Source organism: Takifugu flavidus, chromosome 3 (genome assembly GCF_003711565.1).
Source record: "Takifugu flavidus isolate HTHZ2018 chromosome 3, ASM371156v2, whole genome shotgun sequence".
NCBI classification, from domain to species: Eukaryota; Metazoa; Chordata; class Actinopteri; order Tetraodontiformes; family Tetraodontidae; genus Takifugu; species Takifugu flavidus.
Window position 1 is genome coordinate 16444246 of NC_079522.1, and position 25661 is coordinate 16469906.

At 45.5% G+C, this 25661-nt stretch overlaps 3 protein-coding genes across 24 annotated transcripts; 1 reads left to right on the forward strand and 2 right to left on the reverse strand.

Moving 5' to 3' along the window:
* The first annotated feature begins 335 nt into the window (after nucleotides 1-335).
* atp5pf (ATP synthase peripheral stalk subunit F6) lies at nucleotides 336-2030 on the forward strand. Of its 2 annotated transcripts, none has more exons than XM_057026664.1 (4): nucleotides 336-480; nucleotides 1108-1277; nucleotides 1417-1541; nucleotides 1931-2030. In XM_057026664.1, exons 1-4 carry the CDS (start codon nucleotides 376-378, stop codon nucleotides 1957-1959), a joined length of 429 nt encoding a protein of 142 aa, XP_056882644.1. In that variant the 5' UTR covers nucleotides 336-375; the 3' UTR covers nucleotides 1960-2030. The 2 variants fall into 2 exon arrangements, with proteins under 2 accessions (XP_056882644.1, XP_056882645.1); XM_057026665.1 differs by lacking the exon at nucleotides 336-480 and adding an exon at nucleotides 497-517.
* A 302-nt stretch (nucleotides 2031-2332) lies between these two features.
* Nucleotides 2333-14160, reverse strand: jam2a (junctional adhesion molecule 2a). Of its 21 annotated transcripts, XM_057026649.1 has the most exons (12): nucleotides 13604-14141; nucleotides 8653-8718; nucleotides 8378-8488; nucleotides 7472-7621; nucleotides 7177-7364; nucleotides 6911-7013; nucleotides 6425-6532; nucleotides 6295-6310; nucleotides 4580-4651; nucleotides 3703-3736; nucleotides 3038-3119; nucleotides 2333-2706 (listed from the first exon to the last, which is right to left on the reverse strand). In XM_057026649.1, exons 1-11 carry the CDS (start codon nucleotides 13656-13658, stop codon nucleotides 3081-3083), a joined length of 942 nt encoding a protein of 313 aa, XP_056882629.1. In that variant the 5' UTR covers nucleotides 13659-14141; the 3' UTR covers nucleotides 2333-2706; nucleotides 3038-3080. The 21 variants fall into 21 exon arrangements, 18 of the variants coding, with proteins under 18 accessions (XP_056882629.1, XP_056882632.1, XP_056882631.1 ...); XM_057026652.1 differs by having other exon boundaries at nucleotides 2333-3119; nucleotides 6295-6307; nucleotides 6425-6529; nucleotides 13604-14144; XM_057026651.1 differs by having other exon boundaries at nucleotides 2333-3119; nucleotides 6425-6529; nucleotides 13604-14144.
* Nucleotides 14161-18842: 4682 nt separating this feature from the next.
* Nucleotides 18843-25176, reverse strand: mrpl39 (mitochondrial ribosomal protein L39). Its single transcript, XM_057026663.1, has 10 exons — nucleotides 25001-25176; nucleotides 24609-24815; nucleotides 24378-24517; nucleotides 23496-23595; nucleotides 23280-23347; nucleotides 22830-22942; nucleotides 21831-21896; nucleotides 21575-21728; nucleotides 20918-20965; nucleotides 18843-18998 (listed from the first exon to the last, which is right to left on the reverse strand). The coding sequence occupies exons 1-10, from the start codon at nucleotides 25035-25037 to the stop codon at nucleotides 18921-18923; spliced, it is 1011 nt and encodes a 336-aa protein (XP_056882643.1). The 5' UTR covers nucleotides 25038-25176; the 3' UTR covers nucleotides 18843-18920.
* Nucleotides 25177-25661: the final 485 nt, after the last annotated feature.

Consider the following 25661-nt stretch of genomic DNA (forward strand, 5'->3'; position numbering starts at 1 on the left):
AGTGACTAGTGGTTTCAAAAACAAATAGCAAAAGGGCTACATACATAACCTCAGGGTGCAGCTATTTTAAATACTTTGACCAATAAGCTTTACAATAAGGCCCTATATAATGAAGCTAAATCATTTAAACTCAAAATGTCATACAATATACATATCATATACAAAATTCAATATACACAATTTTGTCTCAATCATGTAAAGACCATTTAAACAGCACATAGTGAATTACCATAAACATGGTCATCAATTGAATAAACTGTCGTCCGTAACCATAAAGCGTTTTAAAATATAAGTGTTTACTGAAAAAAACAAAAGTCTTTCACGCTGACTGCGACATTGGTTTGGATCCTCCCGGCCACCGTAGTGTCTGCGCAGATGAAGCGCAGCTTTGATGCCCAAGAACGTCCCCGTCTGACTCCGAGCACCCACAATCCTCCGCGGCGCTCCACATTAGGATCTGCCTCAAGTGTCAAATCCAAGGTGAGTACGAGGTTAGAAAGTAACGTATTATATACAGGTAAATCCAAATTGTTGTATATATATGACTGCATTTTTGTACGTTAGTATGTAGTTAGCGGAAAAATACCTATTGTAGCACAATGAACGGCTAAAAGCTGTGTCGTGTCGGTCAAAGGTATGCTAATAGCTTAGCGTATTAGCAGATTTTAACTGTCAGGCATTTAACAGTAACTAGGGCGAAACTGTGAAGATTAGTGATTCAACCAAAATAAATTAACTGCAAATATTTAGACGAAAATCCTGTCTTTATTAACGTAGCAAATTAGATGAGAGGTTAGCTGCTATCTGCAGCTTATTCGGTGTCGCCGAATAGCTTGTGTACATTGTATCTTAGCCTGTTAGCTAGTTGTAACATTTTCTTCAGTCATGATCATTTAAAGTAATTAATTTAATATGCGGCATTTCAAAGCTGTAATTTTATGTATCATCGGCATCGCAGTCTCGGAAGACCATAGATTTCTTGTGCCCGGCTACGGCTTAATAAACCCATCTACCCTTGCAGCGGCATATTGCTAGCCGACCATGTAAATGAGGTGAGATGGAACAGCAACTAATTTCTTCCCAATGTTTCGACTCTTCCTGGTTTAGATGGCACTTCATCGGTTATTCCAGCTGTCCTCCGTTCTGCGGTCCGCGGTGACCCTCACCCTGCGCCGGAACATCGGAATGTCCGCTGTCCTCTTCAACCGGGCCAAAGAGCTCGACCCTGTCCAGAAATTGTTCCTGGACAAGATCCGCGACTACAACAACAAGAGCAAGTCAGTTGTTAATTATTGTTATTTAAGCCACCAGATTTGTGATCCACGGACCGAGTACATTTAGACTCCAACCTCCATTAATATTAACAGAAATGTAGCATATATTTGAGTTAATTATTTGATTCCTTGGCTCTGTTAGGGCCTCTGGTGGCATTGTAGATGGGGGACCGTCTTATCAGAAGAACCTTTCTGATGAGGTGAGCAAACTGCAGAGACTGTTTGGAGGGGGAGACTTCACCAAGTTTCCTGATATAAAATTCACAGGTAAGATAAATGTGTTTTCATTGTGTCGCTTGAATGTTTGTTTAAATAGCCAGTGTTTCCGTTAGCACCTGCTGAATCTTTTTCCAATATCAAGGTTTGTCTGGTCATGATGAGCATTTGAAAAGTGGGAAAAATGACAGCATTGTTCTTCAAAGAGTTGATTTCTACTCATAGACGCACACAAAGCTAATTTAATCATGTTAGGCCATGAAAATGCTCTTGTGTAGGGCTGATATTCACTTTGGGGTGATTCTATGTTGTTTATAGGCTTTTCGATGTATGTTTTTAGTCCTTTGTGTCTATAAATAGTTATTTTGATGAGCTTGTTTATTCTGAATTCAGGATCTCATTCTACACTGTCATTAACTGCTGATTGTTGTTCTTTCCAGAGCCCAAGTTTGAAGAAGGAACCAAGTGAATGCTGTCCATGTTTATCTCCTACATGTCACACATATGTTGTATTATATAATAAAATTAAGGTGTCATGGGTTTAAGTGTGATGTTTTCCTTAATCATGATATATTGCATGATCACCTGACAGGGCCTCTCTGCCCATCTGCAGGAGGGCCCTGGTCCTGTTAAAGGGGAGTTTGATTGAACACCCTCATTGCAGTGGTTGTGGGTTTTGTGCCCTGATTGGTGGCTCTGGGTGCGTCCTGGCACACCCCCCCCTTCATGTTTTGTCTGTGCTGAGTCTTGAATCAGGAACCTTCTGCTTCTCAACGCAGGACACAACAGACTGAGCTATCACCACAACTACTGTAGTAGATTTCAGTAAAAAGTACACTGTGTTTAAAATATAAAACATTTTATTGATACACCAAATAAAACTCTGAACAACCCATTCACACTAAAAACACATTCCACACACAGTGGCACAAAAATAGACAGAAAAGTAAGGCAAGATCTCTACAAAAAAGTGACCCATACATAAATATGACAAATTAAAAAAGGCACAAGGTATATATATATATATATTTATGTTTGTTTTTTTAAAAAGACCATGCAGGCACATTAGGATGAAAAGGGTTGATCTCTATAATTGAATCGAATCATTGTGGATGATGGATGAGTGGCGGCACCGGAGCTCCACAAAACATGGCAGATGCTGAGGTAAACGGTATTTACGCTGACATCCAGAACCCTGTTATGATTGGGTCAATCACTGGTGAAAAGAAAAAAAAAAGGTTGGACCAGAATAAACCAAAGGTAGTAAACGACTGATGCGTAGAGAAGGGAGAAGTCCCTCAGTTCGACTGAAGTGTCGACGTTTGACCACAAGGGGGCAGCAGAGCATCAAATACCGTTCACTTGATCCAGAGCAGAAAAAGTCAATGACAGACATGAGCCACACTGCAAAGCAGAAGACTGAGAAGAAGCCTCACAGTCCATCGGAACGGAGAGGAAGAGATTGATTGAAATTAGCATTAAACTGGAAGACAAAAAGCTCATTCAGAGTCCAGAACGACTAAAAATATAGTATCCAGTATTGGCACCTTTATCCCACAGGTGAAATCTTCTGAAAGGAAGGCCAGCTTCTCAGAGCATGAATGACTGGGTGTGTTTAAAATCCTGGGGCTGTGGGACAGAAATGGATCAAATCAGGCCTTCATCAAGTAAAAGTACATTTACTCTAAATTAGTCTTACAGCTGAGAGTATGTTACTGTTTGTTATCACATGTATGTCCCACTAAAACCAGCTAATGTAGCCTCGGTGCTCTCAGTCCCACGAGCATTTCAGCACAGTAAACACCCACTAAGGTAGTCTCAACTGTAGTGGCTCATTCACATGACAATGCAGAGATCGTCAACCTTAATTTATAACGACAACTGTGTGTTGCTGTGATTGGCAACTGAATGCAGTGAGATTCCATGGTCAAAAAAAGTGCTGTTAATAATTGAAAATGGCACGAAAGACTGTTCAGAAAAGTCCCAGCTGCAGTATTTTGAGGGAAAGCCATTTATATTTTTTCCCCCCAACACTATTTTTAAGCTTTGAAATGCCTTTTGGTACTTGTGTTGAGATTTATGGCCGTCTCTAATGGCGTTAGGATTTTAATCAGAAACGGGAAATATTCATTAGGATAAGTGCAAGCTGCTTGTGCTCAACTCAGCATTTTGCTCAGATTGAGAAAATGAAAGGGTTTAAAAATAAACTTACTTCTTGGGGAGGAGGGACATAGTTGACGTTGGACCTGAAAGACAAAAGCGCGATAAACAAGACGCATAGGCGGACGGCTGTGTCCTGAGTCACATCATGCCCTGCATCAATAATGCACATCATACATGGTCACCCCGCCCCACCCACAACGTGACTCTGGACCAGTGGGCCAGACTTGAAGCTGAAGATTAGCGTAGAAGGTAGCTGGAGTTCAGTGTGTGTCACTTTTTATTTAGTCCACCTAGCAACACAGTCTAACCGAATCAGAAACCACGGCCTTTGATGCGGTTACAGAGCCAGTGGAACCGCCTGTGACTGGTCCTGGCTGCCTACGGAGGCGACGCAACAGCAAAGCGTGATCAGTTTTATTCGCCCACGTTCAAATTTGACCAGAGCTGATTACCTAAAAGCAGTTTGACATTTCGATAAGTGACATCGAGCTCGTGTCTTGTCCGGCACGGCTCCAAAAAGCTACCGCAACCAGCCAAGAAATGTCCCGTCATGCCTAGCGCGAGCACAAATTATTAATTCTCATATATTGTTTGACTGAGTAAACAAAGCTGTTTATTAGCCAGTCTTTTAGATTTTGCCAAGTAGGGTGTTGTTTTTTTCTCCTGAGGCACATGAAGGCAACCAACCACACGGAAAGCTAAATTCTCGGGGGACTACTTCAGGCTACGCTAGGCTATTTTCTTGTGGACTATATGGGTGCTGAAATGCAAACAGGAAATCATTTTTGAGAGTAGAGTTTTTCGTACTCCATACATCATCAGACTTTAGACAAAATTAATGACTTTTGTAAAAAAAACAACAACAACCAACCACACAAAAAACCCAATGGATCTTTTGGAAACTAGCCTGACGTTAAAACACTCACATTTCTTCAGTTCTGTGCAGGTTTTGGCTGCTGATATGGGCTCCACCGTGACAATGAGAGATCCAAAATGACCTGTAGGAGTCAGTTTTGCTGGGTCAACAAAAATAGTTGTTGTTTTTATTTACTGCCTCTGCACTCCATGCTTCAATGGGACGGGGCCAGGACATCATTAGTATAGAGGAGGATTCATTATTCTTAAATGTGGAGCAGACATGCTTTTTAGATGTGAGCCTTCACAACTTGGCTAAAAATAGCCAAATGTTGACAGCTCATTGAGGCAAGAGAGAGCAAAACGAAGTTTCAGACTAATTTTATCTTCGGGAGAAATGAACACTGAAAAAACGTCCAAGACTCCACAAGACCAGCGCCACAAAAACCATTTTCAGGTCAGTCATTGAGGAAAAGTATTGAGTAGTATTCAGGTAGCAGAGCCGCACACACATGCAGCAGGGGCGGAGCCGGTCCTGCGGTGAGCCAATCACATGCAGCCATAGAACAACACTGTTTTCTAAAGCCCTGCAGATGTGTCCGACCAGATATTAGCAATCCCGGTGTTCCTCAAGGCTCTGATTTGGGACCCTTTATTTATTCATTTATGCTTGCTGATGAGTGCATCACTGAGTTTTGCTGGCAAATATTATATGTTGGAACAGAAAGAGGCTAAATGTTCTGCTGGCGGCGGCACCAAGTACGGAACAGGGAGCTGGTTGAGAAAATAAGGGCAGAGTCTAATGTTGGCTTAAGCTTTGAGCTTGATTTTTAAATGAGGCTTACAATAAATGATGGCAAACAAGCAGTTCATTAAAGCTGTACATAAAAATATACCTTAAATGCCCCTCACTGGACAGGGGAGAAGGACACTGTACTGGTTTCTATCCTTAAACAAACCTGGAAAAACTGAAGAGTAACTAATTCCTCACAGTTGACCAGCTTTTTCCTCTAAATCCTCCTTCGTCTGCATCCTCCACCCTATTAGCTTGTGCCCACTATTGATGCATCAGATATCCTGTCACTTTGCCTCCCAGCTGTGAAGAAGCCCGTTCTATAAATAGGAAGTTGACACTGACAGCTCCAGTTAGCTCAGTGGGATAAGCATCAGGCTCGAATGGAGACAAAAGGGCTTTCGTATCGGCTCATAGGCGGTGCGACCGCTGCCGCCACTCCCCCGTCCACCATGCTGTGCACTAACAAGCCCATAATCAGATAGTGTCAAGTCAGGATGATCTGGGCCAGTCACGTGAGGACGTGCGCTCTGTGCTTTAACTGACCGGTCGTGCATCCGACCGTCCTCACGTGTTTACAGAAAGTGAACGGACCGGCTCTCTGCCTCATTTCTTCCATATCTAAATAATCCGCTTCAAATTACCCCATCCAATCAGTTTAATTGCTCTCAATTCTGTCCACTGCCAGTAATTAATCCATAATTACGCCGCCTGCTCGTGCTTCCTCCGTCACCAGGCTCAAGTTGGATGATTTGTCTCCCTGAAAGCGGGGAGCCCATCAATTTAGGAATAACAACCGTCCCTCCGCGGTTTACGCATCTGTCAGAGGATGAGTGAAACACAGGTGTAGCGTGCACACACACACACACACACACACACACGGAGCTACAGCTGTCACTGTACAGTCCTGACTCAGCGCACAACAACCACTCAATCTCAGAGTTCGCCTGTTTGTCGTTCCCGTCGATGTTAATGTGATCACGGAGCTCTTACCTTCCTCTGTGTCCTGCTGACGGATGGGTCCAAGGATGCAGAGAGGGGACGGGAGAGAGTAAATGTCACTTGTGTTCCTTGAGAATGAAAAGACTGATGCACCCGCACGCAAGTCAAGAGAAGAACTCACGGCCAAAGAAGCCGCTGCGGTGGAGCAGGAACCCCCCGCACACGCACGCCACCACCACCAGGCAGACCACCGTCGCCGCCGCCGCCACCGCCGAGACGTTGACATCTTCTGGAGGGGACACGGAGATGAGAGTGAGGGCTGAGTTATGCGTCCTGAGCAGTAAACAGATGGAGGAAAGCTCTCCAATTTCTTTTTACCGAAGCAGCGGGTCAGAAAATACGAGCGTGCGAACGGTAAACATCCAGACGCGCTTTAACGCGGCTCCGTCTCCTCCTCTGTGTAATTTATTAGGAGCATAAAAAGGCTTCTGGCATTAACCTGGAGGACATATTTACTCACATGCTACAGCCCGGTGAAGCACAAGACCACCAGTATTGTCCAGAAGCTCATTAATCAAACAATTATTGACCCCCGTTTTGGAATATTTTGTGTTGTTTGGTTATATAGAGCACGTAAGGCAAAGTGTGTGGCGGCGCGGACACACACCTATCGTCATGTGTTTGCCCTCGCACATCTTGGGTGGTCCCACCCCGTTGGAAGCCAGGCAGCTGTATCGGCCGGTGTCCTCTTTGGCTACGGATTTAAACTCCTGCAGCAGACACAGAGGAGGTGGAAAACTTTAATCTGCTGTGCTCCTGCAGCAGGATCTGCTCTAGCGTCCTTAAACAAGACCGGAACGCCACCAAAGGACGGTCGCTCACTTCGGATAAGATAGGGAAGTCAGCGTAAACTCTCTCCTAGTGCACACTCACCAGTATTCCCGTGTGGGAGTTGATTACGTAGGTGGCGTTGGCGTAGCGGGGGGTGCTTATCGGCTGGTTGTCCTTGAACCAGGAGTAGGTGGCGGGGGGGACGCTCTGTTGGTCACTACAGCGCAGCTGCACCACTGAGCCCGTTACCGCTGCGCTGGGGACCTCACAGGACGGGGTGTGTGGTGGCACTAGAGGTCAGCACAAGAGCAGAGTTAAAGCGGCGAGCGCGGGGAGAAACGCCTCCCGTTCACCTGTAGGTGCGTTTGTTCCTATCAGAGTCGTGCTGCAGCGGTACCCAGGACTTTGAGAGTGACGTTGGTCTCTCCCAAGGTGACGGTGTCCAACGGCGCGCTGATCTCACAGCGATACTCTCCGGCGTCTTCCTGGGTGACCCTCCTCAAGGTCACCGTGGCGCCTTCGATGCTCGCCCGCCCCTCAAAGGAACCTGAGGGCCACAGCAGGGGGTCAGGAACAGAGAGGGTCTCCCACAGCTTCAGCTGGTTCTACTTCTGAAGGTTATCATTGGTAGTTTACACCCTTTCTTGTCTTTTTTTGGACTTTAGTATCCAATCCAAGCTTATTTGTACGCTGTGATCCCACTCACAATCTTTTCATTTGCAGCATTTGTGTCCTTGTCATCGTTTTCATCACAAACCTCGAGCTGATTCTCAAACCACTGCGTGAAAATTGTCACACTTTGTCTGAACGCTGTCACCAGTGACTCTGGTAGGAGGTCACTGAGCTGCTTCGGGTTTCCCAAAGCTGATCCGATTCATTTTTAGAGGTAATTTAGCTCATCTTTCCAAATGAAACACAGAAGAACAAAGTTATTCTGTGGTGTTGTTTGATGGTGAGCAACCAGAAACAACAGCTTGAGCCCCTTTCTGGACCCGGCTGAGTTGGTAGAAGGGACCGTGTTTTCTTTTGATTCTTTTTAACTCATAATCTGTGTTGAGACATTTTAAGCTTTTAAGGGTTTGAGAAACCTGACAGACAAGTCTACTGTCAACTAAAAGCTGCCGTCTGATTTATTATTCATTCCAGCTGTTAAATCCACATCTCAACTCACAAAGGAGCAGGAGGACTGGAGACAGGTTCAGATTTTTGTCTTGACACCAGCGGCTAATACTTTATTCATCACCCTCTTCTGACCATGTGACGACCTGTGGAAGAGCCCAGGGACGCTCGGCTGCACTCTCACCTCTGAAGTGGCCGTCGAAATACACGAAGGAGACGTCTTTGCCCTTCTTCTTCCACTCGATGCGCGGGTTCTGTTCCTTCTCTGTGTGGAACACGCACGACAGCACCGCGTCTGGAAACGGGGAATGGGACCAATCAATGACACATTTATGGCAGAGCAGTGCGAACTTTCCCTCAGCCACAGAGTTGTGTGTGTGTGTGCGTGTGTGTGAGAGAGAGAGAGAATCTGAAATGGGGAACCAGAGTAAAGTGACTGGAAAGATAGAGGAGCTTCACCTGTGTCCTCGCGCACCTCCACCGTGTGTCTGTTGGTTGATACGACGACGGGAACGCAGGAGGAGCCTGATAGGAGGGAAAAAGGGGGGGGATGCAATACCACTTGTCATTCATTAGAGGGCAAGGTGAACTGGCTAAAGTGCTAAACGTCCGCCAACTGCAAGAGGAGAATGCTTAATAGCCGACATTGGTCTCTCTTTGTGCGACAGTTGGAGGCAAACAGCAGCCGGCATCTTTCTCCGCAACAGATTTGAGGTAAGGGGGGGATTAACCCCGCCTCTCCACTTTAATCCCGCGGGGTTAAGGAGCATCCAGCCGTATGTTTATTTAATAGAACGTTAAGGCAAGGCCAACAATCATCTCACTAGAGGCTTGTCTAGATTAACCTGATGTGTTGGGGGCTGGGTGTGGACGTCCGCCTCCCTTTTGACGTCTGCGTGCCACAAATACACCCACAAACAGGAATAGGAAGGTCTGCGCTTCCTCCGACTTGATGGGTTTACGGGTTTGGATTATCGTGCGGTTGCCTTGCTGTTAAATACAGGTTAAATGCGGGTGAAGGGCATCGGGGGGGGGGTTAGGATTGTAGAGAACGGGAGATGCACGAAAAGCCTTCGACCGCTCCCAAAAGTCTGCAAATTAGGTAAAAATGGAGGAGTGATTTCGAGGCTGGAGGCCATGCATTTTTAAGATACTAATAAATGTTGAATGGGCCTCTGGGATGCTTACTCAGAGTCCTACCAGCTGCAGCGAACCCCCCCCCGGAAACCTTCCAGTTCAGGACCTATTCTTCAAACACCCATATATGCTTCCTGCTATTGTTTCCCCACTGTTTCAAATCCCAAACATTTTAAATAAATGCCTCGCCAGCAGTTGTCCCATTTCCTGTTTGTCAGTATTTCCTGTTTGAACCCATTGTTAATGGATTACCGAGACTTACACAAGGTTTCTCTTGCGCAAGAACGGCCGATGTGGAAGAATGGAGGCCAGGTCGTGACAAGGCGCAGGAAGTGCGGAGCAGAAGAGGAAGCGGGCCACGTTGGGCTAATGTGAGTGGTTTCTACGCCCAAAGCTCCCACTCATATGAATTCCAACTTTTAAATAAACAAAAGTATTATACAATAATAATGTCATTTGCCAAATTCAGCCCCCCCACATACACACACACACACACACATGCACGCATGCATGCTTAAGTCTTTTAAAAGCTTTCCTGAAGTTCAATTTACATTGGCTTCACTCGGTCAGACTCCCAGCTAAGTCTATTAAAACAGCACACTCTCCCTCCAGACACTCAGGCGTCCTTTAGCTTCGCCGTGTGTTGACGTGCGGCCTTGGAGATGGATTATCATGGTAGCCTTGCTCGGTGCACCTCTACACCCTCCGAGGAGCACCGTCTCGCTTTAGGGATGAACGCGACCGGAGAGCGAGATACAATGAGATTAATAAAGAAAAAAAGCGGATGACAAGGAGCGACAAAGGAGGGATGAGCGTCCCTAAGAATAGAACACAAATGAAATGGAGTGGAGGAGTGGGTGTGGAGGTGGGGGGGTCCGGGGCAGAGGCCCGCAGAGGCATGAATAAAAGAGCGAGTGGGATTGAAGGAGAGGGAGATCTTCTCAGACAGCGAGGCTGTGAATGGGAAAAGCTCTTGTCACTTAGTGTGAGACCAGGCCCGCCGCCACCTACGAGGGTTGTCTCGCTGAGGGGAAGGAAATGTAGCGGGCGTGACAATGCGCTGGAACTCTCTGCTCACACACACACACTCTGCATAAAGAGAAAGGCGAAAGGTTGTGAGCTGTGCTACTGTGTAATGCTGTCAGCTTCAATGGCCTCTATTCCTCACAAACACACCGGAGCAGACAATGAACACATGGCCTGTTCAGATCACTTCACCAGTGCACGGTGGGTAATTTGGAACCTGGAGCTTCCTAAATGAGACTCATGCTCAGTGACTCCTAGAGCAATTAGTCTTAAGTCAGTGTTTTGTGCTTGGATTTAGATCAACCTGTAGCATGTGTAAGACAGTGTCAAACACACACACACACACACACACAATCTTTCACCCTGTAATCTGATGTCTAGCTCATGTCATCCCAACACAGTAGAAGACAAGCAAGACATCCAACAAAGCTAGTCTTTAAATAAAACCCTGAAATAATCCGTTTTATTCTTACTGTAGTTGAAAATTAGCTCTCAGTGGTGTTTTTAAACTTGAGACCACACCACAAGCTTCTGGATTTACGTGCTTTAGCACAATTGTTGTGACTGCCATGTGCATGCAGATCTGTGGAGATCCAAAATTTGCACGTTCTGGCAAAAGGTCATGTGGTATGAGTGAAGGTCGGGATGTAAAACATAGATAACTCCATTCTGAGAAAACCAATCGGGATTCATTTCCAAGCAACCCTGGTTACTTTTTGCAAAATTGGCAAATTATATGGCAAAATTTACAGGCGCGATGGGAATCGGATCACTAATCATTGGACGTCAACTATCAGGATTCAACTTCTTGAGGATTACAATGATCAGCCATTAGCCCAGACTAGATTTCTATACAGTAGAAACACAAGACTGATCACGAGACAACACGCCGTAAAGCACGCGACCGCCGTGAGTCAAAGATGGCTGGAAACTGAGCCTCGGAGAAGGGAAGGATGGACTCGTTTGGAATATGAGCTCCTGTTAGCAGCACCCAGTGCAGACCAGTCAGTCAGCTCTTGGAAAAGCTTCAAAAGCGCGTCTCTTCACTTTTCAGGAACGAGTCCAGAAAAACAGGAACGGTAGACTGGCGGCTGTCGAGTCATGCGTGTGGCCACCTGAGAGGCTGGCAAAGGAACGCCGGCCTGAATAAACTCATATAGTGCTCTTTTTTTTGGAGTGCAAGCCTGAATCACAAACTGAGACGGCTGTTAGAGAATTGCTTATGTTCTGGCAGAAGGCAGACTCTCTTTTTGTTTTTTTTTGTCTAGTGCTTCACACCAGCAGGCTTCTGATGGTCTGCCAGCAAAAGAGGCGTCAACAAACACGCGCACCCACCTCGTGTGCGGCATCGACATCAAGCGAACGCCGCGGATGCATCGGTTCATGGAGGGACAGCCGCCCCCTTTGCATGAGCACAAAACAAAAAGATGGCACGCTCGCTTCCTTTGGCACGCAGCTTTTGTTTCTCATTACGCTGCGCAGACGAGGCTGGGCACAGCCTGGTTCCGAGCTGAGGTCAAGAGCACGGCGCACTCATAATTATAGCACTTATATGAATTAACAGGGAGCGGACTGAGAGAGAAGGAGACGGGCCTTTAAGACGTGCCCCGTCTGACAGTCTGGTGTGGATAACGATGACGGTGGACGCGTCTTCAAGGCTGAGGTGGAAAAACAACGATAAATACCTGAAATGTTCCCAAGACTCATTTTTCGCGGCATCAATACCAGGCTCCAAACCAGCAATTAGCTTCATCAGTCAGTCTGGTCACAAGAACACAGACACCCACCTCATTTTTCAAGTTATCACCTCATCGAATCTATTCCGACAGTTGCCAGGAAGGACCCAATACTGGCGTTCCTTCAGTACTGATGCTGGGAGGACGGGCTGGTGCTAATGGGATTGGCCTTCTAATTAATTCTAGATTGATTGGAATGTTTTTATTTGATGTAAATGTTTCATTTGATGTAAATTCCAATTGCTCGGGTGTCGATCCTGATTGCAGCATTAATATTTGCTTACAATAGTAAATTAGCATTAATAATATATTCATCAGCTAACGAAATTCAACACTGAGTGGTTGTTTTTTTCTTGCCAGGGTTGCTTGATGGCAATAATTATGGGATCATGCCTATTGATTACTATGGCTGCATGATCACCCCCCCCCACACACACACACACACACACACACACACACACACACACACACGAATACGCACGGCACTGACGCAGTTAAAGACGTCAGTCCTGAAATGTTGAACATCCTGGCCGATATTTGAATGTGTCAACATTAAAAAATTCCAGCGTCAGGATAACACAAGTGTGGTTTCCATTAGAACAAAAACTCTTTGTATGACTGAGCAACAGCTGTCTCAGTGTGTGTGTGTGTGTGTGTGGTTGAAATGGGAGTCTGTGGTCACAACCCAAAACATTTCTTTGTGCTTTAATACACCCCACAGAAGATTGACCCAAACTGCTGCTATTTAAACCATTGACATCGTTCTGCTAGCCAGTTATGAGTAACACACACACACACACACACACACACACACACACACACACACAGACACACACACAGAAAGAGACAGAGAGAGAGAGAGAGCTCTTAGAACTTTGACCTGACAGGTGTCTAAATGTGGACAGCACAGTGGAGACTGTTGCTCTCACTGTCTCATCACATCCATCAGGTTCTACTGACCCCTCCTGACACCAACTAAAGTCCAGCACATTTGTCTGATCACACCCATGTACACTCCCGCCTTTCTGGGTTCCAATGTCCTGCTGTGACTGGAACCCGCCCCAAAAAATAACAGAAACAAAAAAACATTTGCCATGGTCACGACTCCGTCCAAAACAGTCTGACATTCCTGGTGCGGGTCCAAACCCGTGACCTCACGCACCGAGCTTTGACCCGTTATCTGCCAGGGACCGGCGCCCACCTGCCACCAGTGTGGCGCCCACACCCATCGGGTGGCACTCGGCCAACAACAACTTCAGAGCCAACTCGACTGGGCGCATCCACACCACAGCCCCCTCCCTCAGCGGGGCTTTAACACGGCACAAATACAGATTTCAAACCAGACTCAAGACTAAAAAATACACCCTGAAATCAAAAGTACTAGAATCATTTTAAAAGACTTTGAACTGACTTGCATTTTTAGCTACATCCCGGTAGGCTGGAGAGACATCTCAATAACACAAATAGAGAAGGACGTGTTTGAATGAATACCTTGCTTTTTCCCCACTTACATTGCATCAGTAAAATAACAAAAGGGAGATACAGGGACGCCCCCTCCATTATCATCCACAACTCTGCTCCAGGCTTTTCTTCTCTGGACGCTGTAGAGAGGCGCGACCCGAGCCTCAGCTTTCTTCTCGCACTTGTTCGCAACTCTCCAATAATTCATCCAGCTTTCAAAGAAGGAACTGTTCTCCAGGGGTTAAATGGAAGGCGACAATCAACGAGCAGATCCGACCCGGCGCGGCGCGGCGCGGCGCTGCTCGTCGGGGACGCGGAGGAACGGGACGCACCGGCGGGAGAGATCGGGTCTGAGACGCGGGTAGAGGCTCTGGCTGGCGAGCGGTCCCTCACTTCAAGTGTCTGACTCGGGTGATCGTGGCGTGCTAGTGCAGCCTCGGCGCTGATTAAGGTGGAGATGGAGCCGGAGGGAGGGCGGAGTAAACGAGCGGCGCGGCGCAGCGCCGAGAGCGCAGCGCCGCGTCCAAGACGCGCACTGCACTGATAAACGGGAAAACCAGCACGGTGGCACCGATCACAGCTCAGCGGGACCCCTGTATCACCCTGGGACATTTCATGAGTCCAATAGGGGGGGAAAGAAATCAGAACTGAAAAAAGAATCCCACAAATTGACTAATAAGCAGGAAGTGCGTAAATATTGCTTCATCCGCGTCAGTGGGTTTCATTTGTCTTCTGTCAGGAATTCCTCGGGGGCACGTCATCATTAAATTTGTAACTAAGGAATAGTCAAGTGCGTAGTTGGGATGTCTGTTGCGTTGGCAGATGTGTCAAAAACTCGGCGAATGGAATAAGATTTTAGTATCTGAACATATTCATGTTGAGAGGGGGGTGAACACAAACGCCTCCAGACGTCCATCAACATGACTGCGAGGATCTCTAACTGTCCCGTAAAGTCTCAGCAACAGCAAATACAAACATCCTTGTGTCTGTGGTTAAAGTCATGGTCGACCCGTTCCATTACTGGGCATCAGCCGCGCTGATGGTTTAGGAAACCGCTGTCGACCGACCGGATCAAGACCTCGGAGTAGAAAGCTGGAGCGGTATCCGAGGAGGACGGATGATTGAATGACCCAAAACCAAAACCTGATGTGTTCCGAGTTCAGCCGTTCAGACTAATTTGATTTGAAGGCTGTGTATTTATGGATCAAGCGCGTGGCTCTTGGAAATGCAAAGCGACTCTGACAAATTTAGTGCAATTTCACAGTTGGAGAGACACTGGTGGAGTGAGATTTCTTTTAAAGGCGTCTGACCTTGTTTCTTCTGGAAGCTGCTCAGCTGGGGAGCTTCGAGGCTCTCTCATATTTTTTCCTATGGTATATATTGTATGCATGCTCTCCTGCATCTTTAAGCACGGTGAAGCCTTGGATGCGGATGAGGAGGCTTGGCTGCATTCTCGGGAGCTTCCCGCTCATCAGTGATTCAACAGTGAATTATTACAGAGGAAGCAAGTGTTGAAATTCAACACTGAGTGCCTGACAAACACTCACTCCTTTCAGGCTGCTCCCAAACCCAACCAAGCAACCCCGGAGTGACAATTTCCACAACTTTGTACAGCAGTAGCTCTATTATGAATTCATTCTTGGGGATGCATTATTCCAGGGCGTTTTAGTAGCTATTCAAGTTTAATTAGCAGCAGAGCCGCAGGAGTTGGGACTAAAACCCTGCGGAGCTCCGCCACAGGGACCGGGCCAGGGCACGGAGTCAAGCATTTCCACTGGTGCTGGTGGTGCGGCTGGTTTTGTGTGTGAAGCAAATGTCGCTGGGTGCGTCCTGCATGTTGCCTGTCGGCGTGGAGCGGGGTGAGGGTGGGGTCCTGGTGGGAGCGGGATGCTTGAGTAGATGCAGCAGCTGCGCAGCGGCTAATATTTCTGCCCCGGGGCAGTAGAGGAGTGCACGCTCAGGAGGAGGCGCTTTGAAGCCGCTAAAAGCAAATGTTTGTCTCTGCATTTCCCTGTTGCTGCTTCATAAAGAGAACTACTGCTCTGTTCAAACGTACAACCCAATATGTGCGTGGCCATCTGGCCTCTAGCCCCCCAGGTTTTAAAGCACTGTATTCAGGATAACAATATGGCTGATGAACATGCATGTAAGATGTATGTGTCAGTTCTCCCCTCCTCATGAATCCGGTCCTGCCTAAGGTTTCTTCCTGGTGAAAGGGAGGTTTTTCTCGCCCCGGTCAGGGTCTGGGTTTCCCTAAAGCCCTGTTGAGCCGCATTTTGTAATAAACGTCCAAAATGTCATAACTTTTTCATTTCATTTTGTAATAAACTGCCCCAACGCGTTTTGTAATAAATTTTGCCGCATTGCGTAATAGTTATTACATTTTGAGAAGATTATTACAAAATGCACTTGCAACTTTTTTTTATTCTCCTCAGAAAATGTAATAACATGGTGCATCACATAATAACAATTCTAAAGCATAGTTTATTTGTTTGTTAATTGTGTAGAGCTTTGAATTTGGCCACAAGTTATTGGCCTATATAATTCCAAACTTCAAATAGTCAACTAAAGTTATATTTGGAGTATTCTGTCATACATACATTTATTGGGCTACATAGCTCGAAGGGAAATTGCATAAAAAACAACAAAAGTCACTCTTGTATAAATTGATTGTTTAACAAACAACAATAATAGGTATTATTACATAATGCACCATGTTATTACAACAACAGGATAAGAGTAAATAAGAGTAAATAATAATAAGAGTAAAGCTCAGATGAACGGACTCACTAAATCTGATCACTCCCGAGTTTGTGCGTCCTAACCTGAGCTGCCAGGAAGCGTTTAGGACAAGGGAATGAGACGTTATTGCCAGAAACAAGTTTTGAGTCACATTTCCCTACACGTGCACTCTTCCCTGGGTCTGAGTAGTCTGAGACACAAAACATATCAGACCCCCAAACCTCAGTGCAGCTACAGAAACCTTAAATGACGAAACTTACAATCAGATTGAGGGTTATAGGAATGACCAGCAATGGGACATACGCTACCACAGAGCTCCTTCAGAATGTTGCAGCGCAGACGCAGGTCGTAGAACCCCCCAGTCTCTGTGCTGGCCTCCGTCTGGACCCCAATAGCAACAAACTCCAGCTGGGACCCTCCAGTGGATTCTGCTTGGATCTGCTCAGTTCTCTCACACTTGTCATTATTTTTCTGTTCAGATCTAAAAACGGTTTGCTGTTTTTTTGGCCAGCAGGGTTTCACCTCCCACGCCCTTAACGTCAGGGGTAGATATCGTCCCGATGGTAAGACAGCTGTTGAGTCTTACAAGGTAACATCTGTCAGGATCCGGGTCCATCAGAAGCTTCAGATTGGCAATTTCTTGATGTGCCAATTTAATAATGTCGCAGCAATTCCTTTACAGCCTTGGTTTTGTTGCTTTTGAGGTTTTAACACTTCAGAAAAGCGCTCATCATCTAAACTTTCCACAATTTTCCATTTGTTTGCAAAGTGTTCTGCCCTCGTTTAATGGCTGACAATGAAGAAAGCTCTATGATCTGTTTGGATCTTGGATTTTTTTGCTGCTAAATATCAATGACCCTTATGTGGGCCTGGAAAATTCTATTCCAGCTCCTGACAATAAACACATCAGCCACCACAGATGGATTTACAGGGATATTCACCTCAATTAGAAAAAACACTCCAAAAATCAGAATCTGCACAGAATATGTCAACAGAGGGGAGGATAAAGAAGGAAATTCCTTTCTTAGAAATCTGCCAAATTAAGATCAGTGCAGCTTTCTGAAGAAAAAGCCCTTTAAAAAAATGCAATATTTATTGGGGGTTTTTCACACTGAATTTACACAGTAGACAACAGGGAGAAAAGTGGTGCTTCCCTCCCCCTCCTCCCCCTCTCTGTATCTACCTACAGGTACCACCAACTTCATAGCTGTGGGCTGACCTCTGACCCCACTGAACGCTTACACAGACAGCTTGTCATCCATCCATCCATCCATCCATCCATCCATCCATCCATCCATCCTCTACCGCTTATCCGGGGTCGGGTCGCGGGGGCAGCAGCCTAAGGAGAGAAGCCCAGACTTCCCTCTCCCCAGCTGCTTCTTCCAGCTCATCCGGAGGGATCCCCAGGCGTTCCCAGACCAGTCGAGAGACATCGTCTCACAAACGTATCCTGGGTCTTCCTGGGGTCTCCTACCGGAGGGACATGCCCTGAACACCTCACCAGGGAGGCGTCCAGGGGGCATCCTGACTAGATGCCCAAGCCACCTCATCTGGCTCCTCTCAACGCGGAGGAGCAGCGACTCTACTCCGAGCTCCTCCTGGATGGCAGCTTGTTGTAATTAATATATTTCCCTGATCTCTGCTTATTCTCTCCCCTACCTTCTCTACCCAGCCCCCCATCCGCAGGAGGGTCCCCCTACATGAGCCTGGTCCTGCTCAAGGTTTCTCCCTGTTAAAGGCAAGTTGTTCCTTGCCACTGTTGCTTGTGGGGGGTCAGGCCCCGGGATTGTCAACCCCCTGATATGTCAACTAAAGCACATGGAGGAAATTTTGTTTGTAACAGACACAATATAAAGATTGATTGATTGATTAAGTAGACTTGTGATCGTAGTTGGTCAGTTAAGGGATGCTGAGGGCTGTTAACGTTTCTCTCTGCGAATGAAATAGTAACTAATGAGAATAGAGCTAACCTGAGCTAACATCAGCCACCCTTTTGTAAATACCGTACTTTAAACCAATAGCAACCACTGTGACTGACAGGAACAGCTAATCCAAGTCAAAGACACTTAAGTTTAACTTCCAGTTGCTCACGATAATATCAGGTCATTTCCGCTTGAGCTTTGAATGAGAACACATAGTAAATGCGTTTTCCAGTGGTTTATTATATTATTTTAACTTAACTGTGAGAGAACATAGTGTGTGTGACCGCGTGTCCAATTTGGTTTAGAAAATACAAGTTAGTGAATTTAAAAACCTCAGAAACCACCAGGTGTTGTGTCTAATGTGCCCAAAAGAATGGAATCATGGGAAAAAAAGAGAATAGTTGCTCGACCCCAAAGGCTTGAACTTGCTTCCACTTTCTCACACTTGACTCTCGACACACACTGATGACTGATGCCACCTGTTTGACGACTGACGGACACAACAGCTGTGCAGCCCCTGACCTTCAGCCAAAACACACACACACACGCCGCTTTTGTTATACAGCAGGCCGCTGACACACAGGCACACGTGTGCTTCAAGATATCAATGGTGGGACAGAAGCAATGTGTTTTTACACATTTATTGAACAAACAATACAGTCAAATACATGTCAGCATGTGTATGTGTGTGTGTGTGTGGGGGTTACAGAGCTGTTGCTGGCTGACTGGAGGTGGAGTCTGGAGGAGAGGCCGGAGCCGCTTCGGGCCTCGACACCTCAACCTGTGCAAAATGAACAAGAAAATGTCCGAGTGTTTTAGGTCATCAGGGCTGTCTTTTCTCTCTGTGAGGGGTGCAGACAGATTGACTTCTGTATGTGCTGCGTGGGCGACTGTGTTTTCCGCGCCAGCTGGAGGCGGATGGGGGACAGGCTTCCTACAGCCTGCAGGCAAACAGAGTTCGCCCACGCCTCACCGTGCTTGGCGAGAGATGGACCGTAGAACACGTAGAAACAAAGCTACAGATTTCTACTGCAGGAGGAACGACAGCAGCCTGAAGCTGACTGATGTCCAGCACTGAAAGGTGCGTTTGTGCGCCTGTTTACTCCACTTTATGCTCAAACCCGGAAACCAAAACTCAACAACATGAATTTTAACCAAATCGAAATATGGAATCCAAATGAATCAACAGCTATTATTTTGGCCAAAGCAAAATGATCCAACTTGCTGATAACAATCACTCTCATCTCTTTCCCTAGTTGTTTTGACTGAAACTTTCTTTGATGTCGTAGACTCGCCCAAAACTATTGTCTTTAGACACTGGAATAACACAGTAATAATATATGATATACCACAGGAGGCCATTGATGAAGTCCTTGATGCTTCTATTGCATTTTTAAAGTGAGACAATAGTTCAGATGAAAGAAAATGCTGATTTTGCCCAAATTAACAGTTTAGCTGCCAGCTAACCCGAACATGTGTTGCTATAGGGATAATACGCTATGTTTAATGCAATACAGCTACAACTCCACTTATTCAGCCCCGAGATGCAGGACAGAACAACTAGGCTGTGATGTGCAGCAGAGGATTTAGGCTAGAATCAAACCCGAGATGAAGCAACAGCGGCTCAGCTTTGATACAATCCTCCCCCCACAATAGTGAATATTGTCCCGCGGAGCGATTGGCCGTGACATCCTTGTGATTGGATGCAAGTTGGGAGGCCTGCGATTGTAAATACTGGCAGCTGGGAGAAGATTAGGAGCTTGTGGTGGATGAAGATGTCACACGGGGGATTTTCACCAAAGAGTGTAGCGCTCATGCAGGCTTTCTATTTTTAGACCCACTTCTTTAATTAAAAACAAGAAGGAAAAAAACCATCATTGCACCTACTCTATCCAAGCCTCAGGGCCCTCACAGTTTTTAAAGGTCTACAGATTATAGTTTGGACGACCTCTGGACGGACACATCCAGCACTACAGCCACAGCATGGGGGGATAGCATCGAACCAGAGATCCCGCACTTGTGAAGTCTCTGGAGATGACCTAAATATATTCTGCTTTTTTGTTAGCCAAACGCTGACGTCCCTGCTTTTGTCTTTAATAAAGCCTCATTTCAAGTCCCTGAATATTTGAATGTGTGAAAATAAAATGTAGGCCACTGAGCTCCATATGTCATCAGCCACCAAATCAAGCATGTCTATTAATGAAAACACTCCCCCCCCCCCCATTATGCAATCAGTGATGCACAGAACGACTGTGGAGAAACGTATTTCGCCTACATCCAAAATTAACCCGCAGCCTAGTTTGGGTTTGAGGAATTTAGATTCCTGTTGAAGTGGAACTTTGCTCTCAGTCAGGGGGGAATTGGCTGCATCAATCTGAGATGCAGATGTCTGGAATAAGAGCTGTGAACCTGGAGGGATTTAAAAATACAGCCTGCCTGGATCTGGAGTCGGAATCTGTGTCGACTTTGATGTGGAGTTCTGAAAAACGGCTGTTTGTCCTCCACGAGGAGGATGAAGCCATTCTTCTTCCTCAGTGACATCACTCGGAATTTAAAAGCGTGCGAGTCGGCTGATTGTGGACCAGCATTCAGACTCTGACAATCCTACTCTGCTAATTTGGCCTCAGCGCCGCAGCTTTGATGTTGCTGCTGTCGGGCGAGTGTGTGCGCAGGAAGTGTGTGTGTGTCTGTCGCTCTCACCAGCTTCTCTGCACGCTGCCTCAGCTTCCTCCAGACTGTGTGATGAGCCTGGACACAAGACAGTGACCCGAGACAAACCCTCCTTTTAATCAGGATCCCCTTTTCAAAACTTTTGATAACACACACTCAATTTGACTCAAAAATACTCAAATTTATTTAGACAGTAATATTGGTAAAAATAGGCAAACTTGAAAATGTTTGTGTTTCTACTCAAAATATGTTTTCTACTGTCATTTTAATCTTGTTTGTATCAAAATGTGTTTACATTTTTTAAAAATCTGAGGGACAAACAGACCGAGGGGACTGTGCTCTGTGATCTTTGATGCTAAAATTGATATTGTTGCCATGGTGACTGGTGTAATATTTAGAACTTTGAGTGACATATCAACAGAAATGTACACTCATCTCTGGCGCCTGCAGTTTTCTGGAGAGAAGAAGACATCTTTACAATAAAGGTTCCTTTTTACATTATGGGGATGTTTTAAAAACAACTCAAATGCTAACTATAGCTTCCATTTCAAGAATAAACCTAAAAAGTACTAAAATGCTGCTAAAAAGGACGATGAAAAAAGATCCATCAGCACAATCTAAACCCCCGTCGGTGGTTTATAATTGCCATTTTAGAAAAAGGTCCCAATGCCCTCGTTCTTCACTGACCTGCAGCTGCAGAGGAAGGGAGAGCCCCTGTGCTCGACGATGGAGGCCCCAGGGACCCTGGCCCAGACTGTGGAGAGCCGTCACCTCGTACTGCAGGCACAGACCCGTCCTGGCCACCAGAGGGCCTCCACTCAAGAGTACATGGTCACCACATCTACAGAGGATATAAAATGAAATAATAATGAGGCGACGTGAACGGATGTGAAGTGAGGCACTGCAACAAAAAGTTAGATCTACACGGTCGTGCAAAGCTCACCTGTACAGCATCACTGTGCCTTTAGGATTTTCTGCTGCTTTCTGTTCTATTTCTTCCTGTTTACACCTGAGACAGAAAGAAAACTTAAAACATGAGGAAGCAATGCGTAAAAAATGTATGTACAGTAATAATGAATGACCCTGATATGTCAACAGACATTAAAGAATGATGTTCATTTTTAATAGCTACTGTATATCACAGACAACATTAGTGAAGCCAGAATAGTCTCCTTTCAAATGTGTCAGCCCATAAATCATGCTGAAGTTTCCATGTTGTGTTTCTGTCTGCTGGTTTCCAGTTACCACTAAGCTTCTGTCGCCAATGATTCAAAATCCCAAATGTCTGATGTTCCTAAACCTAAAAAACCTCGTTATAATTCCCAACAACATCATGACATCATGAAGTCTGTAAAAAACAAGGATCTGTATTGAAGATGCCCTTTAAAGGTGCAGACAGCTGCAAATGGAGAAGAATTTGAATCTTTATCTCTCCTGGACAGGTAAGTTTCAGCTAAGCTTGGCTGACTTAATGCTAATTAATGTAGGCACAAACATTTAAAAAATGATCTAAATTTGAATGTTATGAATGCTCCATTGACTAGGTAACAAACTAAGAAATAATAACAGCGACTTGTGTTTGCCAACATTAGTAATACATTAAAAGCGCACATTTCTCTGGCATCATGCCGAGATGCTGCGGGAAAACTTATGGCAATATGAACAGTAATATAGACAGTACATCGATCACCATTCTTGCTGGATCCAGCAACCTAACTAGCAACCTCTACTTTTGGGAGGGGCAAAGGGAGACTGTGCTGCAGAGTAATTTCATTGTGTTTGCAGTCCCAGCTTTGACCACCAGGTTACATAGTGCTCCTTTAATCATTAATCAAATGTAATATTTATGTGAGATGGGGAGGAAAACACCAAATGACAGTAGAACAGGACACAGTTATTAGGCTGGCCCATATTTCCTGAGGAGTTCTTGTGCCCGGTTTACCTGTGGTGCGAGAAGACCTCCAGGGCCACAGAGGGCACTACTTCCAGAGGCTCCCAGGCCAGGTCTTTCAGGATCAGCTGCTGGGCTCCTTTGGTCAAAGAGCGCAAAGACTCCTGCAGACACACACAAATGATTAGTTACAGCACAGATACCCGGACCTTCTCCTCCTCTGCAACTGTTGGTGACACAGGCACTTAGCTTCAAAAGGTGACAATCAATTCTGCCTTAATTGCACCAGCTGTCTCACAGAGAAACAGAAATTTAAATATGAGACACTAAAAGAAGGCAAAGGTCATCTGTATTCTAAAATAGATCATGGGTGCAATGTTACTTCATGGAGAAACTCAGGTTTAATTCACCTCTAATGGTCACAATGAATGACTGCTAAATACATAGTCCTCCCTTTTGTTTCAACTGTGCGAGTATTCTAATAATCTATCGCTCATTCACCTCAGATGGAGTCCAAGAGTCCAGCTGAGGGTCAAGGACCACGTCGCAGCAGAACGCCCCTGATGTGACTGCAGGATAACACACATCTATCAAAAATGTCTGGACAAACTGACCTAAGTAATAACAGTAATCCATGATACAACAGCCATGTTTTCATTTGGATTTGTTAGATTTTACAGGCTTTCTGCCCTGTGTCGGATATTTCATGTCATCTACCTGGCACCTCCACCGTGCTGAGCAGATCGACATTAAACTCGTCCTTGAACGCCGTCTCCAGGACCTGGCCCAATAAAGCAGCGCAGGAACGCCAGTAAGCCTGAGAGGGGAAAAGAGAGCAAATTAAATGTGCTGGAATCCATTTTAATGTGATGTATCCAAAACTGTGATTTACAGAGAACACAAACCAATTACAATCAGCATTTATATCTGATTAAAAAAATTATAAAGCACTTTAAATGTAACCCGACTGCCAGCAAGAGTATAAAAACAGGTAATACAGGTGAACATGAACCAGGGAGTGGAAACAGCTAAGACTATAGGCTGAGGAGGAAAAGGTGCTGAAGATGTCTAAAATAGGTAAAGAATGCACGTATGGAGTAACTGCGTTCCAGAGCGTCGAGCCCGTAGAGCTGAAATCTCCGACTAAAAAAGTTCTGAGCTAGGCGTGAAGGCTGGAGAGCAGGTGAATGTTCGAGGAGCAGGATGAGATTGGTGGTATTAGATCAGAATGATACTAAAGAGCAAGAGCACAGAGGTGTTTGTGGGTGAGGAGGAGGATTTTGTAAGTGATACGGGACTTGAACAGTTGATGAGGGTTGGGCTGATGTGTTGCCGGGGTGTTTGCGCCAGTGTGAACTCTTGCTGCTGAGTACCTGAAATATTGGAGCAGCTCTAGGTCGTTGCTGAAAACCAAGAACAGGACGCTATTGCAAGAGTCCAGACTGTACGTGCATGTGAGATCATAGCCTTTGTTGTGTTAACGTTGATCTCACCCAATATATAGCATACACATCTCAGATGTACAAAGCATAAACCATTAAAAACATACTTACTGATAAACCACTCTGTTTAAAAATGAAAACTGATTTAAATGGTTACCTCATTGACTACTGTAGGGTCATTGTCTTTAAATGTGAGCAGAGAAAGTGAGCAGGAGTGAGTGAGGGGCCGGTGCAGGGGCCACAATTCCCCATCCACCAGAGCCAGGACCGAGTTATTCACGTGATACTCCGTCAGGTCTGGAGAAAAAGAAAAGTTTAGTGCATTTAGTCATCTGCAGCTGAGATGCAGGGAATGAAAATGCAATTTTGTTTCTGTCTCTTCACTCACGTCTGGCACAACTTAGAGGAGTGGATATTCCTTTGTTCATGATCAGCAGCGTCCCATCCAGCCCTGGGCCATGCATCGATACCTCTATCTTTTCTATGCGAGGATACAGGGCTCTCTGTCTGGCCTGCTCCCGGGAGAACACAGCGTTTCGCTGGCTCAGCATCTCAGCTGGAGGGGGACGCACGGCTGCAGCAGCTGAGGCACAGCCTGATGGAGTCAAGAAATATAGAAACAGGCACTTAGAAACTTCTATAGAATACATATCTCTTATGTTTTCTTATAAATGACGTCTTCGTGTTTAACCGGAATGCCGAGCGGAATACATGACATTCCAACCTAGCCTACGCTCGCTTCAACTACGAGGTTAACGTAATGACTCGGACGCTACTTACGGCGCTGGAGGAATTGACACACCTTCCTGGTTACCATTTCAAAGGATGCTTTTATAATATTAACAAGCTAAGAAAGAAACGTAAATATACATAAACGGATAGTATATCTACAGTAGTTACTTCTGTCTCTAATTGAAGGACGCCATGCCTCGCCAGTGTGCACTACATATTTAGTTCCGGGTAGAAATCGTACGAGTGGCAGAAAAGGTCCGGATAATTCAGAATTACAACCACAGTTCTGTATATTGACAGAAGATGTCACTGTTGGTACAAATTAATTATTTTCCCCATTGTTAAAACACAATTTTGCAAACTATGCTGTTTTTTGTAAGACAAGACAATTCACAAAACCACACAACGAATGTGGTGTGTTGTGTGGTTGGAATGTCCACTCCTCAGAATACCTCATATCCTGCAAAATAAAGTACTACAACCAAAACTACAAAGTGCTTTAACAAAATCAAACTTTTGCACCAACTGATACACACTTCATTCATAATTACTATATTTTTGTCTAAGCAACTGTATGCCTTTGTGCATTAAAAAAGCACTGTAATCTAGTTTGTTACTAAATACTGAAATGCTTAACCCTCATATTATGTTAAGGGTCAATTTGACCCGTTTCAGATTTTGTGTTGTCCAAAGTGCTGGCTATCCTTTT